The following is a 17,150-nucleotide window of genomic DNA, read 5'->3' as shown; positions in this document are numbered from 1 at the left end:
TGAAATATATCTCCTGAAATATAGATGTATAAATCCAAATGCCAAATGCCAAATGGATACTGACAGTGAGGTAACTCACAAGTGTTTCAAACTCACATATACAAAATGGAATTTCTCATCTTCTATCCCTACTTCCAAATGAAGCTGCCTCATTCTCCTTTATTTCATAACTCAGTGAGCAATAGGATCTTCTCCCCACCTGCCAAGCAATGTACCTGGTAATCATCCTCAGTTCTTCTTACCTTCTTCATCTTCATATCTAATCACTCACCACAGTTTCGTATTTCAACTTCATTATTATTTCTGGAATTCATTCATTTTTCCCCATTCTTTTGTCCTCACCTTATTTCCTTGGAGTTCTGAAAAGTCTCAAAACTGGCTCCCCTGCTTCCAGTTTAAGAGCATATATAATTTCCACATTCTCCCAAGTCATCTTTGAAAAATAGAAACAGGGTCTTGTCACTCCCTTGCTTAAAATCTTTCAGTGATTCTCCCTAATCTTCAGGACAATGTCAAAATGCTCTAACTTGGTATGTATACATTTTATAATCATGAGTTGAGTATGAATTAAAGACAAAATATATAAAAGATGAAAAAAATGTAGTTTGAAATTTTGTTATGGAAAGCAAGACCGAAGCAAGAACTAGAGTTATAACTTTGGAAATTAGTCTCCTAGAGATGAAAATTGAAGTTGTGAGAGTAGATAATAACAAAGAAGAAAAGAACATGGAAGAAAAAGACAGGAGGATTGAAGATATACATGGAGTGAAAGAGAGAAAATAGTCCTACAAAGGAAGCCAAAAAATTAAGTTCATTGCAGGCAGTATGATAAACAGAAGTCAAGTGCCAGGGGAAGGATAGGTCACTTATATGTGCTAATTAAAGCAAAAGGGCCAAGACAAAGATTGACCATATGTCCCTAAAGAGCTCTGAGAACAGGATAGAGGTCCAGATGGAATTTTGAGAGGCTGCACTGGGAACAAACATTCATAGTGATTTACCTGTAAAGAGTAAAAAGACATGGGTAACCAAGAAGTTTATACTCCCCCCACCCCAGAAAAATTCCGTTGATGCCTACTAGATGTAGCCATTAATAGAACTGCAGATGCTAAGACTGTGGAGACTTCCTCCCTCCTCACCTTCCGCAAAGGCCAGCCTCAAAGGCCTGGGGAAACCTGTTAACATCAGTGATGCTCTGGTCTCTGGCAGATCCCATTCAGAACCTTGGTACCATTTGTGGTTGAGACCTCCTCTGCCTCTCACAGACAGCAGAAGTCAAGCCTACCTTCCCACTCTCCTTTCTGAAGAATTTCCTTTGGACTTGATTCCTATGAATCACCATCTCCCTTGAGTTTCTGTTTTATAACCTTCTTCTATGCAGTTTCTCCAGGTATATTTGTGCCTGTGTGAAGACCCTGTCTTTCAAAATCCCTTCCCAGATGATTTATTAATTGTGGTATCATAATTATTCCCCATACTACCTCATTGGTATCAGCATGAGAATTCCTGCCTATGTTAAAATAATGAGCAGGTGCCAATGAGAAAGTTTTTGTCAGACTGCAGACTTTTATATTTTCTTAAGGAAACAAAAACTGAAATGCATTCAGAACATTGTTGTCTGTGATTCTATAATAACTTTTCTAAAGTTTTCTTTCTCTTAATGTTAGATAACCTTTGGGGCGGGGGGTTCATTTCACAGCACTGAAGTGTTTCTTGACAGTGTCCCATCTGTCAGATTTGCACGAAAAGTAGTGGCATCTTTGCCTGCTGCTCTTCTGAGCACAGACAGAGAGATTTGTAGACAACCTTGCCAAGATGTGTGGGTGGAGATGGGAGACTGAGTCAGGAATTATTGGTGTATTTTCCCAGGAAAAGAAGGAAGCAAAAGTAACAATAAGGGGGGCCAAGGAAGTGAGGTGCAATGAAGATGAGAAAAAGGAAAATACCTGGGGATTTCATGGAGAGTTTGTTTTACCCTTTGAGGACCACACCAATAGTCAACTTTCCTATGTGTTAAATCTACACACTGTAATGATTCTGGATGAATCCTTTCCTGCTTTCAAGATAGATTCCTCACAAGAGTTAAATAGAGGATACTTTCTATGTGTATTCAATGGCTTTTTTGCTGATTTTCATTTAGAAAAATAGTTGTATTTCATCTTGACTCATTCATTTGTATATAATTTAAAAGATGTTAGCCAAATTTGTCCTTTCTTAAGGATTCTTTTTGGTCTAGAATATCCCACTTGAAACAAGTGTATTTACTTATACATTATAAAGAATATTACAATTCATTAATGATTAAAACTCACCTCTTAAGTGACAGGGTAAGCACTTTCAAAGTCTTTTACTGACACTTTGTGGCAAAAGGTGGAACTACAGTATTTTTTAAAGTTGTTTTCTGACATGTTTTATATGGGTAGTATAACAAATAACAATCAAGAAATTATCATCTTGCATATCTGTATACATACATATGTACATTAAATAAAGAACAATCAAGACATTGCATAATCATTTAAGACACTATCTAAATTACAATATCACAACCTACTACAAACAACACTTTGATTTCACAAAGAAATAATTTAAATTATATATTAAAAAATCATGTGTTGGCTGTCTTTAACACTGCCATTAGAACTGAGGTATATCTGAATAATTGTGTTTTCTTTCATTATTTTAGCTGTTCATGAGTTTTTTAAAAATCATAAAATGAGCAATTAAGATCATCCCCTGGAATTTTCATTCTGTATTTAGGAATTTTGAGGAACTTTATTGTTGGGTCAAAAATTTTGCTTCCCATTTTATAGCTCCTTTTTTCATGGAAAGTGTTTTTTTAAATTGTGATAAAGTATACACAATTTAAAATTTACCACTTTAACCATTCTTAAGTTTACAATTCATTGGCAGTAAGTACATTCACATTGTTGTACAACCATCAGCGCTATGTATCTCTGTAACAGTTTTCATCTTGCGAAACTAAAATTCTTTCCTCTTGAGCAATTATAGCCCATTCTCCCCTCCCCCCAGACCCTGGCAACCACATTCTTCTTTCTGTCTTAAGGGATTTGGCTACTCTAAGTACTTCATATAAATGGAATTATATAATCATTGTCCTTTTGTATCTGGCTTATGCCACTTAACACCTATATCTTGTTTTAATGTTGAAAAATTAAATAAATGTGAAAATGATTAAAATAATTTGATATATTTAGTACAGATCTTTCGAGATGTTCAGTAACATGCTAATTATATACCATGCACAGACTCTTCTTGATATTATAATATCAATTATTAGTTGACATTTTAAGACCTAAGTGTATGTTTAATAAAAGATGCAATCTCATCAACAGATTAACAGGATATCATCTTAGTTTAAATTTTTCCAAGTGCAAGGATTGATTTGAGAGAGAAATTCACTTTGTCCATATGCAGTGTGTTAGATACTAAAACAAAAGCCAGTTTATCATAAGTACAGATTGAAGTTGCAAAGGGTTTTATTGTACCAATATTTTATTTTCTTATTTGAAAGTCAGTTTAATCTTTGGCACATCCAATAACAGGTTATTTTTAAAGACTGTATCTCTATATTATGTTTTAAATCCCTCTCTGCATCACAGACTACAGATGCTGTCATACAGCTGGAGTCGGGTTCCATCTGTCGGTCCTGCAGAGCAAAGATGGGAGCTATACATCATCAGATTCTTACAGATGAAGAGATGATGAACCAAATGAGGGGTGAAAGAGGAAGGACTAAATGGACTTTTATCTTCTTGGCACCTCTGTATCTCAGAAGTCTTTTTTTTTCAAAAAATCTGTGTTCAAGGTGGATTTTCATTCAATCTGCATCCCTGCCTTCTGGCATCACCTTTCACCCCCATGTGCACAACCATTCCTCACTTGTTCCTGATTAATGCAGGCAGACTTGTAAGTGCAGACTAACCACAAACTAACTTTAACATTGGTGGATCATGATAATTCAGAGAACCGATTTCAAAAATAGTACCAAGTTCATGTCTCACATCCTGCCAAGGCTCATCAGAAGGCAGTATATGGGGAATTGAGAGCCAAGAAAATAACTGGCAGGCAGCCAAGTTCTCTGTCAAATGTCAGGCCTTACTCAAAAAGAATGAGGAAAATAAATGCTCCATTCAGCCTCTGGGTTTTTTCTCTTCTTTTAAAGAACCTCATGGGTAAATGTATAATACCAAAGGCACCAACATGCTACAAGTGGATGAACAAATCAATGTTATGAATATTTATTTATTGCAAAGTAAGTTTTAGGCAGTGTTTGTGTTGGGAGAAAAGCTTTCAAAACCAAGAAGAGTAAGAGAAAGGAAAAGCCCATCTCAAAATGAAAAAAAGCCTTTGAACCAGTAGGAAAATAAGAAAAAAAATACAAATACCCATAATAGTCCATAATAATTTTAGAATGTGATTCATGACAAGGAAAGGTACATGTAATATGTTTTTTTTTCCCGTTTTAAACTTTTTTTTCCTTTTAAAAAAAATTTTATTGGAGTATAGTTGATTTAAAATGTCATGTTAGTTTCAGGTGTACAGCAAAGTGAATCAGTTATATATACGTGTGTGTGTGTGTAGCTTATTACGGAATATTGAGTAGAGTTCCCTGTGCTATACAGAGGTCTTGTTGTTTAACTATTTTATATATAGTAGTGTGTATGTATTAATCCCAATCTATCCCTCCCTGTCACCCTTCCCTGCTGGTAACCATTAGTTCATTCTCTAAGTCTGTGAGTCTGTTTCTGTTTTTTAAAATAAGTTCATTTATATCATTTTGTATTAGATTCCATATATAAGTGATATAATATGATATTTGTCTTTGACTTACTTCACATAGTATGATAATCTCTAGGTCCATCTATGTTGCTGCAAATGGCATTATTTCATTCTTTTTTATGGTGTAATATGGTTTTAAAAAAGAAAGAAGTCATGTTGAGTTAGGCTAATTAAGAGAAATTTCATGAAACCAATTTTTTTGTTTGATTGGTTTGTTTTTTGCTTTTTTGGTTGTTTGTTTGTTTTGGGGGGGGTAGGATTTAATTAGTTGAAAAGAGGATTGAAATGGAGTGTGGCCATTTCCAAAAGGAGGAATGGCATTAGCAATCGCCTGGCATGGAATGTTTGCTATAAAGTGAGATATCAAACTTATCCTGCAGCTCTGAGTATTTTATGGGCAGCATTGCAAGACATAGAGAGAAAGTTCAACGAGAACTGGGTGGCCACCTGAGGATTTTGTACTTAATTCTGAAGAAAAGGAGAGACTCCTGTTGAAATGAAAGAGTTAATATAACTGGAATGAATGGTATCACTGGATAAAATGGATAGGAGTAAAGAGAGGCACGGAGCAGGACCAACTATTAGGAGGTAATTGCAACATCCTAGCTAATTATTACCACAATCTGACCAGGTATTTGCAAAAGGAATAGAAAGACAATTATAGAGGTAAGAGATATCTGAGGGATTTTAAACATAAGGTATCAGGGAGAAAAAGGAAGAATGTTATATTTCAGGGAGATATAAAGTCCAGGAAGAGAATATAAGAAAAGATGATGAATATAACTGCATAAATTTGATATGCTACCAGGAGAAGTTTGTTTCCCTTATATCTTTAATATTTTGAATGGGGAAATGAATAAACTAATGGATATTTATTCAACCCAAACTGAGGAGATATGCACCTGAAGATGTGTGCTCAGTTCTGGATAGCTAGCTCAGAGATATCTGCTGGTAATCTGCAGCATTTTCACAATAAAGAGACCAGGGTCATGAGAGAGGTAATCCTGCTATTATGTAGGAAGGGTCTGCCAATGTTTAACCCAGAGAAACAAAGTCTTGGGGAACAGGCATAGTCATAATCTTTAGTATTTTGAATGTACATAATGTAAACACCATACTTAAGATATTGTAAATGGCACAGTAATATTACTTAACATAAAGTCCAAATTCAAACTTCTCCCATTATCCCAATAATGTTTTTTAGAATATTAATTTTTCCCTCTCTTTTTTTCTCCCTAAGATTTAGACGTAAAGAAACATCTACACGAGGGAACCAATTTCTAGTAATTGTATACATGTATGATCCAAAAAAGTGTGACTTGGTTATTAAGAAAGCTAACAAGATCTCAGGCTGTCTTAATAGAGAAATATTAATGAAAGCAGTCACCCTGTTCTTTTCTGTCCTGGTTAGACTATAGCTGGAAACGTGTGCAGTTGCAGATAGCTCATTTAGAGCCATCACTGATCATCTGTAGTATGCTCAGAATAAAGGGATCAGGGTGATGTGAGATGCGAAACCGTGCATTGCACATGAAGGTTCTGGAGATATTTAGCCTCGGTAAGCAGAGGCTTGGGGAATGGTAATAGCTGTGGTCTTTAAATATCTGAATGGCTACTGTTATAGGTTGAGCTAGAAGAACAGAACATCAAGCCACAGAGAATTATTCTTAAGCCTTAAAATTTAATGAACTTTGCCCTGCTGACTTGAAAACTTGCTTTAGACTGGTGACCCGCTTTTTCTTCCGATTTCTCCATTTTAGAATGGGAATATCACCCTATCCTTATCCCATGATGGCATTTTGGAAGTAGATAACTTGTTTTCTAGGTTTCACTGGTTCATAAATGGAGAGGAGTTTTGCCCTGGGAAAGTCTATACCCCAAATCTCACCCATTCTTGACTTAGATAATATTAGGTGAGATTTGGGATTTAGAGTTGATGCTGAAATGGGTTAAGAATTTGGGGACCGTTGAGATGGAGTGAATTGTATTTTGCATGTGGGAAGAACACAAATTTTTAGGGGCCAAAGTACAGACTATTATGAGTTGAATTGTGTCTCCCCAAAAATATGTGAAAGTGCTAATCTCCCGAATATCAGAATGTGACCTTATTTGGAAATAAGGTCATTGCAGATATGATTATTTGAGTTAAAATGAGTCATACTGGAGTAGAGTGGGCCACTAATCTAATATGACTGGTGTCCTTATAAGAAGATGCCATGTGAATACAGAGAGGCAGGAGAACACCATATGATGATGGAGAGAGAGACTGGAGTTACAGAGCTGCACCCTAGGGAAGGCCACGATAGCCAGCAAACCACCAGAAGCTGCGAGAGAGGCAAGGAAGGATTTCTCTACAGGTTTCAGAGGCAGCTTGGCCCTCCTGACACGTTGATTTTGGACTTCTGGTCTCCAGAACTGTGGGACAATAAGTTTATTTTGCTTTAAAACACCCAACCTATGGTACTCTGTTAAAGCAGCCCTGGGGAACTAATACAGGTACAATGCAGAAAAAAATAGATAAGGTTTATTCCTTGGGTTCCAGGAAAGAATAAAGAACCCATGAATGGAACTGAAAGGGAAACAGATATCAACTCAACATGAACAAGAACTTGCTGGTAGGTAAAGTCAGCACAAAATGTAGTCGAGGGCTTAAGCAAGTCGTAAATTCCCTACTATTAAAAATATGCAAGTAGAATGAATCAGGAATACTGCAGAGTTGATTTATGCATCAAGTTAGACTGAATGATCTCCAATTCCAGAATTTTATGAATGTATGTTAAAGTCCTGCCAAAGAAAGGCTGGCAGCTGCCTTCCACCTTCTGCTTCAACGATAGATGCTGGTATATAATAGAATGGCATGCATAGTTTATAAGATTAAATCTAAGCTCGGCATTTACCAGCTATTCATCCTTAGGTAGGTTCCATAACCACCCGAGCCTCAGTTTTCCACATGTTAGACAGGGATATTAGCAGTAATCATTTCATAGTGTTATTATGAAGATTAATAATTTAAGTTGCTTAGAACAGGACATGGCACGTAGTAAATACTATAGAAGTTTTGGTTGAGAACCTACTTGTTCTCGCATTGCTTAGACATCATTCATTAACACTATCCTCCCATCACTGCTGTTCCTCACCTCCAAAATAGGGAGAATTGGGAGTCAAACTAGAATGGACTGCATTTTTTAAGTCTTGTTTTCTTTTCTAGATCCCAAATTGCACCATTTGGACCATTTATTGACCAAGTATCAGAAGTGTGATATTTTTTGTCAATTTTCTCATAACAAGCCGTGATAATGTGTTAGTCGACTGCTAAGATGCGTTTGTGTGTGTGTGTGTGTGTGAGCGTTTCAAGCGTTTCTGAGAAATAAATGATTCAGCAGCAGCATTTTCAGATAATAAAGACTATGATTTACCCTAATAAAGCTCACTTGAGTTTTTGGTACTTGTGTGCTGGAGTTAAAGGAAGATGCAAAGTTTTCACAATTAAATCCTCAGAAATTCAGGTATTTCATTAAATTGGCATCTGTTCATGACTGAGGGTAATTTCAGATTCAGGAACTAGTAAAAGCATTTTTCAGCATATGAAAATCATAATAAACTGGTACATAACTGTCAAAAAGGAATCCTCACTCAGTGACTTAAATTTAACAAATGTGCTTTTATATCTTCACTGCATAAGGTTACTAATCACTGCATCATTTCGGTGCATAAGTGACAGCTCTGACAGGGTAATGATACCCCAGGTAAATTCACAGTTCCTTTCAGTGAAGCAAACCCATCAATAGATGTAGGTAGCAGTGCTTACACCTATATAATTCTGGAACCAGTGATTATGTAACCTTTGGATACATCAGAGGGAGGACAGAGAATCAAAGAACTATGTGTTTTTTCCATAAAGAGAAGATGAATGAGATAGCACAACTTTTACACAGGGGGATACACTGAAGGAAAAGGAGGAAGGCTTGGCTGAGAAAGTATGTTTCATCTGAGTTGATGTTTAGAGGCCATCAAGAGTAATAGAAAGGAGAGAGATTGAGTTTCTAGAATTTATATGTGCTTTTTTTATAACTCCTTCATTTTCACAAAAGAAGGTAGCCAGTGTGGTGGAAAGACCAGCTCTTCACTTGGTGGATAAGCCAGTTGTAACTGTGGTTCTGTGTTTTATGAGCCATTTGTCCTCAACAAGCTCCTGTGTCTCACTGACATCATAATGTATAAAACATTGGTAATGATAAATTCCCTTGGGATTGTCATTGAAGTTAAACGACCTAAGGATATGAGCCATCCACTTCAGTATAAGGCAATAGTAAGGACTTTTTTTGTTGACTTTGTCTTTTAGCCTCTTCATCACTTAAACGTCCCAAAGGCAGAGTTTGGGAGCAGGTAGGGGTCAACGTCATGGATGAGGCAAACATTGCAGTTCATTGAAAGCTAGTGAACTCCTAATTCATCTCAACTCAGTAAATATTTCTTGAGTATTTGCTGACCACTGAAGGAGTAGAAGGATAAATCAAAGATTGTTCTTTAACTCCTGGAAAATGAAATTCAAAATCAAGTAAAAATAAACACAGCCTTATGATCCATTGAAAAATGTCTTGCAAAGTAAATGAACTGATTTTAAGCATATATTCAGCATTCACACATATTGACCCTTTTGGTGAAAACACAGGACAGCCTTAAATTATCTCCCTTGGCAATATTTATTTGTGGATTTGCAGGGGTACCAATTAGCTTGATGGTGTTCCCTCATCAATAGTTATTTTCTTTGTTTAGTTACTGTCTTAGTCTGTCCAGCCTGCTGTAACCGAGTACCAGGAACTGAGTGGCTAATACAAAACAGAAGTTTTTTTCTCACAGTTCTGGAGCCTGAGAAGTCCAAGATCATGACTGTGGCAGATTCAGTGATCAGAGTCCATTTCCTGGTTCATAAACAGCAGCTTTTTTGCTGTATCATCACATGGTGGAAGGGGCAAAAGATCTCTGTGGAGTTCCTTTTATAAGGACATGAGGGCTCCACTCTCATGACCAAATCATTTCCCAAAGGCTCACCTCCTAATACCATCACATTGGGGGTGAGGATCTTTCTATTTTATTGAGGTATAATTGATTTACAATGTTGTGTTAATTACTGTAATACAACAAAATGATTAAGTTATACATATATATATACATTCTCTTTTTATATTATTTTCTGTTATGGTTTATTACAGGATATTGAATATAGTTCCCTGTGCTATACAGTAGGATCTTGTTGTTTATCCATTCTATATATAATACTTTGCATCTGCTAACCCCAAACTCCCAGTCCATTCCTTCCCATGTCACCCGCTTTGGTAACCACAAGTCTGTTCTCTATGTCTATGAGTCTGTTTCTGTTTTGTAGATAGCTTCATTTGTGTCATATTTTAGATTCCACATATAACTGATATCATTTGGTATTTGTCTTTCTCTTTCTGACTTACTTCACTTAATTTGATAATCTCTAGTTGCATCCATGTTGTTGGAAATGGCATTATTTCAGTATTTTTTATGGCTGAGTAATATTCCATTGTATATATGTACCACATCTTCTTTAGGGCGGGGTCAGGATCTTAACATATGAATTTCTGGGGAGCACAAACATTCAGTCCATAACAGTTACTATTCCTTTTTCTTTCCAAATTAGTTTGTGTGGCCGTGTGGAAGAACCACCACATGAGGACAGTGACCAATTACTTCATCGTCAACCTTTCTCTGGCTGATGTGCTTGTGACCATCACCTGCCTTCCAGCCACTTTAGTAGTGGACATCACTGAGACCTGGTTCTTTGGACAATCCCTCTGTAAAGTGATTCCTTATTTACAGGTAATTGTTATTCACACTTTTGGGGTCCAAACTCAGAAACTACTGAAAAAGTATAGTCATTTTCAATTATAGTCATGGCCCCTTGGTAAATTACCTAGTGAGCTAAGAGAGAAATATACTTGCTTAAGGAACTGGTAAACTTAAGGAAAATAATACCAGAGACTTAAGGAAAGTAATACCAGGTAAACAAGGTAAGTTCTGGGTAAAAATAAAGTGTCAGAATTCTCAAGTCATCAATAAATCCTGCACAAACCTTTTACCTTTTTGGTCTCTAATTTTCTCATTATAAAATAAGGAACTTGAACAAATTAATGATTCAGCCTTTCCCAGTCCAAGTAATTGAGGACTGTCTGTTTTTATAAGTAGTCTCATTTACTACTGAGAAATCAAGAGCTATATGATCAAAGCAGTACAGGGAACATGTTTTAGTGCAGGTTTTGAATTAAACTACCAGGAATCTGGTAGAGAATCTTTGGAATCTTTATTCTGCCATTCACTGATTGTATGCTATTGAGCTAAATACGTAAGCTCTTTGAGATTCACTTATTTTAAAAGATTAAAAATTTTAATTATAGCTATCTCCTATGGTGGTTGGATTAGTTTACTTAGATAATTTATATGAACCACTTGGCATAGGGATTACTCTCTGGAAGATGATGACCTTATAAAAACATAGTATGGGGCTTCCCTGGTGGCGCAGTGGTTGAGGGTCTGCCTGCCGGTGCAGGGGACACGGGTTCGAGCCCTGGTCTGGGGAGATCCCACATGCCGCGGAGCAACTAGGCCCGTGAGCCACAACTACTGAGCCTGCGCGTCTGGAGCCTGTGCTCCGCAACAAGAGAGGCCGCGACGGTGAGAGGCCCGCGCACCGCGATGAAGAGTGGCCCCCGCATGCCGCAACTAGAGAAAGCCTTCACACAGAAACGAAGACCCAACACAGCCAAAAATAAATAAATAAATAAAAAATAAAAATAAAGGAATTCCTTTAAAAAAAAAAAAAGTAAAATAAATATCCTTAAAAAAAAAAAAACATAGTATGTTCTCAGTAAACATCAGTCATGGTCATCAGAATTAGATGTTTTATTGTTCATTTCTGAAAACAGCTTTGCTATAACTAGTTTCTCTATAAGAAATTAAGAACGAACACTTCCAGAAAATAATTTTATGATTGATATTCTGATAGCTCTAAAATCTTTAAAAATTTTCCCAAGCTGGTGTCCAGAGCCACAGTTTTAAAAGACACAGATTTCCTTTAGCAATTGGATAGTGAGTGAAATGGTGGCCACTCCCTACTGGTTCCCTTGACCACCCTCCACCCCTCGGTATTTATTCCATCCAGGCTCCCAGTTGGTTTCATAATATTTGGAGGAAATGACAATATGTTCCTGATAATGACAAGTTGGGGCAGTTAGAACAATTGAATCTAGATACAGACCTTACACTCTTCAGAAAAATGGACTCAGAATGGATCATAGACCTAAATGTAAAATGCAAAACTATGAAACTCCCAGAAGATACCATAGAAGGAAACCTAGATGACCTGGGGTGTTTTGATGACTTTTTATATATAACACCAAAAGCCTGATGCTTCAAATAAATCACTGATAAGCTGAATTCATTAAAATTAAAAACTTCTGCTCTGCAAAAGTCAATGTAAAGAGAATGCGAAGGCAAGGCACAGACTGGGAGAAAATATTTGCAAAAGACATGATGATAAGGAATTTTATCTAAAATATACAGAGAGCTGTTAAAACTAAACAGTATGGAAGCAAACAACCCAATTAAAATATGGGCCAAAGACCTTAACAGACAACTCACCAAAGAAGATATACAAGTAACAAAGAAACATATGAAAAGATGTCCCTCATCACATATCATAAGCAAAATGCAAATTAAAATAATGAGATATCACTGCACACCTATTAGAATGGCCAAACTATGGAACACTGATAATACCAAAAGCTGGCAAGGGTGTGGAGCAACAGGAACACTCATTCATTGCTAGTAGGAATGCTGCAAAATGTTACAGCCACTTTGGAAGACTGATTTTTGTTTTTTACAAAATTAAACATAGTCCCAACATATGATCCAGCAATTGCATTCCTGAAAATTTACATCCACACAACAACTTGCATGCAAATGTTTACAGCAGCTTTATCTATCATTACTAAAACTTGGAAGTAACCAAGATGTCCTTCAGTAGATGAATGGGTAAACAAACTGGGGTACAACCCAATAATAGAATATTATTCAGTGATTAAAAGAAATGAGTTATCAAGCAATAAAAAGACATGGGGGAACATTAAATACTTATTACTAAGTGAAAGAAGCCAATCTGAGAAGGCTATGTACTGCATAATTCCAATAATATGACATTAGGAAAGAAGACAAAACTATGGAGATAGTAAAAATTATGAGTGGTTGTCAGGCGTTGGAAGGGATGAACAGGCAGAGCACAGAGGATTTTTAAGGCAGTATAACGTAGGATATTATAATGTTGGATACATGTCCTTATACATTTGTCCAAATGTACAACATCAAGAGTGTACTGATTATGGTGTGCCAATATAAGTTCACCAGTTATATCAAATGTACCACTATGGTGGGGGATGTTGAACATGCGGGAGGCTATGTGAGAACAGGGGGTATAGGGAAATCTTTGTACCTTCTCCTCAGTTTTGCTGTGGTCTTAAAAGTACTCCAAAACTAAAGTCTTAGGAAAAACAAAAGTTGAGAGAGACCACAAATAGCTCATTATTAGAAATTATATAAATTAGGCTTTTGGATCTGAAATGTTACAAAGAGATCTTTATCTCAATAGTTCTTCAATGACTCATTATAAACAGAAATAATAAATTTTTAGGTCAGACCTCACTGATAGACTACTAAGTGGGAAATGCCATGAAAGTTATAAGCCTCGTTGCAAGCATTAAGTTTAACTGCAAGGTTAGTTTTGTCAGTTGGCTGAAAATCATGAGTGGGTTACAAAAATAAACTATTGCAAATTTTTTTGAGAGAAAGAGTACATTGAGCAACAGAGAAAAATATCACCATAGAAAAAAATCAGTAAGCAATGGGTCTTATGATGTTTATGTGGAGACACTGGGAAAATCATAAATAGCAGAGAATTCTAATATGTCACCATTTCTGTGGTGTTTCCAGAAAGCTTTTTTTAAATTTCTCTTGGTTCCAGTAACCACCCAGGGGGAAATTTGGGGGATCTTCTTAAGTTTTAAGATGGCTTAAGTTGCCCAGAATCTTTTGTTGACTGAGTTGTTCTCTCTGCAAACCAGAAGTTTCCCTGATGGAGAGTGGGGTGATGGAGAGGGATGCATCATCCTGTAATAGGTGCAGCCCTGCTCTAATGCACAGCAATACCTTCTTATAGACTAGGTATTCCAGATTGTCTTATGTGGATGCAAGGACAGATTGAAAGCAATATGCAACTATGAGTGATGCAGGACATGGGTCTCTCTTAATGTTCATTATGACAGTACTCTTTCCAGCAGCACAACTTAACAAGTCTTACAGTTGAAAGAACATCTTCATCTCTTGATAGCTTCTATCTGCTTCTCTATAAAGTGTCCAGTTTAGTCAACTGGACTAAACAACAGAGGATCAACAGTTGATCCTCTTCTCCATAGATCAAGGACAAAACTATTGATAACCACAAGATCTGACCCATTCATTACCTCATTCAACATTACTTCTTGATGGAAAGTTGTAAATGCACAAAAATATTGAGGCACTGGTATAACTCACATCTCCAAATTCTCTCAATATTTATTGTCCATTTTCCATAGAATTTTCCCAAATAGAAGGAATAGGGCCAATGTGCAATAAGCCAATCATTTGAGTAGTTTTTTTTCCCCTTAATTGTGATGTTCTGAAACCAATGGTCCCTCATATGATATTTATGTCCTACTGAGTATTTAAAAACATATGCAAAACACCCAGCCAAATTTTAAGGTTATTTGGTTGCATTTAAGATTCTTTGGACATTTACTAATTTCCTATTATTTATATGTTCTTTTTCTTCTAAATACAATTCAGTGCAACTTTTAGATTTATGAGTGGTATGCTGTAAGATTTCAGCAAACTCTCATCAATCTTAAAAATCTCACAAATATAATAAAACTTAGTTAAATAATTAAAATGTCCCTTTTATATCTTTAATCACTCCATAGGTCCACTACCATTAACATTTATTGGGCTATTTGCTGAATAATTATCATGAATTTCTAGAAAAAATATAAAATACTTCACTTTTCTTCTCACACGTACAGGCGGAGTTGACTGCTTTTTCAGAGTGACTTTTTTTTGTAACTGCAGAAGAAGTTCTGCATAGGAAATGCCAGGAAAAGCAGAACCAAAGCCAACTGAGTTTTGGGTGTTGGGTGATGGGACAGACTCCCTCACTCTTTGTCACACTTCTCCACCTTCCAATCCATTAATGCCTGTCATCCAAACTTGTGATTTGGCAAAATTTCCATTTCTACTTGTCATGGATCTCTGAGTCCCTTTTGTCACATCTATATGTTAGTGTGAAACTGAGTCCTCTACCAAAGAAAGCTTCCCACGTTGCTCTGAACACAGGGTACTCATAGGATGGGTGCAAGATAAAGCACCGACAGCAAAAGAAAGTTCACATCATCTCACTTCACTCACAATGTTCATGATTCTCACTACATTCATTTCTCAAATGATTTATTATCAAGTTGACTTGAGCTAATATCAAAATCTCAATGAAAAAGGCACCTGGAAGTGCACTCCTACGAGTGAAAAGCAACAACAAAACTCTCATTTATAATCACTTATGATAAGGTGCAATTATATATCCCCTTCAAGAAAATCATGTAAATTGGATGATAATTGTATACTAGAGTATATTATACACCAGCAAATGTAGTACTCAAACAGTAACTATTAAATCACTGATGGTCAAGGGTCCATGCAATGGATTCTACTGCTAGATTAACTGAACCAGCATGTTCTCTCATGAGAAGGCACAGCACCCTGGTTCACTGTTGGCACTGGACAGCCATCTCTCAAGTGCACTGTTTTGAATTGATTATTACTATCTAACAGTAGAGAGAATTAATAGAAATGACTTCAGAATTTGAACCACACTACTTCTATCCCATTCACCCATGTTGATTAGAATTCATGAAAAGTAAAACACTAGGTCTTGATGAGCATTTTACATTTCTAATTGCTAGAGAGCATAAATATAGCCCTGGCTCAGCAACTATGAAAGGTCAACTGTGCAGAGCTAGACGACCACTGTCCTATTCCCAGGTTGTCAAGGGTATGGAAGGGCCCTGGGTGCTTGACACATTCTCAGGGAAGGAATGGAGGAGAAGGGGACATTTGAGAAGGAGGTGTGAATGCTCTCTGAGGCAGCACCAAGGAATTTCCAGGTTCCATCAACCAAGCCTTCTCTGGTAGAGTTCATCCCTTTAGGATTACACCTAAAATGAAATTAATCTCCAAGAATTTAGCATAGTTTACACCTTTATTTGTAATTTCTATGACTGCACTTCACCAAAAAGCAGTCTGTTCCTATTAAAAGCTAGAACTCCAAGCTCAGGAATAGAAAATAATACTAATAGTATAATGACCATCATCATGTCATAATCATAATAAGGAATAACAAACACTTACACAGCATTTCTATACCAGCCCTGGGCTAGGTGTTTCACATCTCAACTGACAGTTCCTACAATTCCATGGACAGCTACGATTATCATGCATTCTCACACAGATGAGAAAACTGAGGCATAGAAAGGTTAAGTAACTTACCCAAGATCACGCATTTAGCAAGTGCAGTGGGGTACATACCCAGGAAACCTGATAGTGGAATTGACTCCAACCACACTCTGCTGCCTTTTCCAAAGAGGATCAAAAGAATCAGAGTTGACAAGCATCTTATCCTATCATTTCACTCATTTAATAGAAAACCAAATGAACAAACAATAACCCATCCACATTTTACCTACAGCTCTTAAGTAGGGGACCCATATTGTGCAGCTAGCTGGGAGGAGATGAGAATGGATATGTGGTCCTAATGCTTAACCCAGAGCCTTTCCTTCTGTGCTGGACTAGCCCTTAGATCCTTCTCACTCATCTGTACCTACAGTCAGTGCATCGACAAGGAAGGTCCTGATGTAAGAAGCAGAGAGACCTGCTCATTCATATTTTATGGGATCAGTACAACTAGGACAGAAAAATATAGAAAGATGACTGTGCCATGTATATTACCTTAGATTGAGGCTTATGACTATTCCTTAATTCAAAAAAAATATTTATTAAGCACGTCAAGCACTGCATCAGGTACTGTTTTGTGAACACAACAGTCCCTCCTGCCATTGGTCTTTGTTCCAATAGAGAAGATAAACAGTAAATTAATGAATTAAACAAAATAATTGTACTATAAATTTTGAGAAGAAAATAAATAGAAATCTGTAAAAAAAAATAACAGAAAAGAGCAAGAGGCTTGT

At 36.6% G+C, this 17,150-nt stretch overlaps 1 protein-coding gene across 1 annotated transcript in view; it reads left to right on the top strand.

Annotated features, from left to right (window-relative positions):
* HCRTR2 (hypocretin receptor 2) overlaps positions 1–17,150 on the top strand; it is a 113,111-nt gene that overhangs the window by 70,784 nt on the left and 25,177 nt on the right. The window contains exon 2 of the mRNA XM_028167648.2: positions 10,472–10,650. Within this exon, the coding sequence (XP_028023449.2) occupies positions 10,472–10,650 (179 nt within the window). The remainder of the gene's footprint in view (positions 1–10,471; positions 10,651–17,150) is intronic.

The sequence above is a fragment of the Balaenoptera acutorostrata genome, chromosome 10, assembly GCF_949987535.1.
Source record: "Balaenoptera acutorostrata chromosome 10, mBalAcu1.1, whole genome shotgun sequence".
NCBI classification, from domain to species: domain Eukaryota; kingdom Metazoa; phylum Chordata; class Mammalia; order Artiodactyla; family Balaenopteridae; genus Balaenoptera; species Balaenoptera acutorostrata.
The sequence above is the reverse complement of the archived record's forward strand: the minus strand, read 5'-3'. Positions and strand labels throughout refer to the sequence as shown.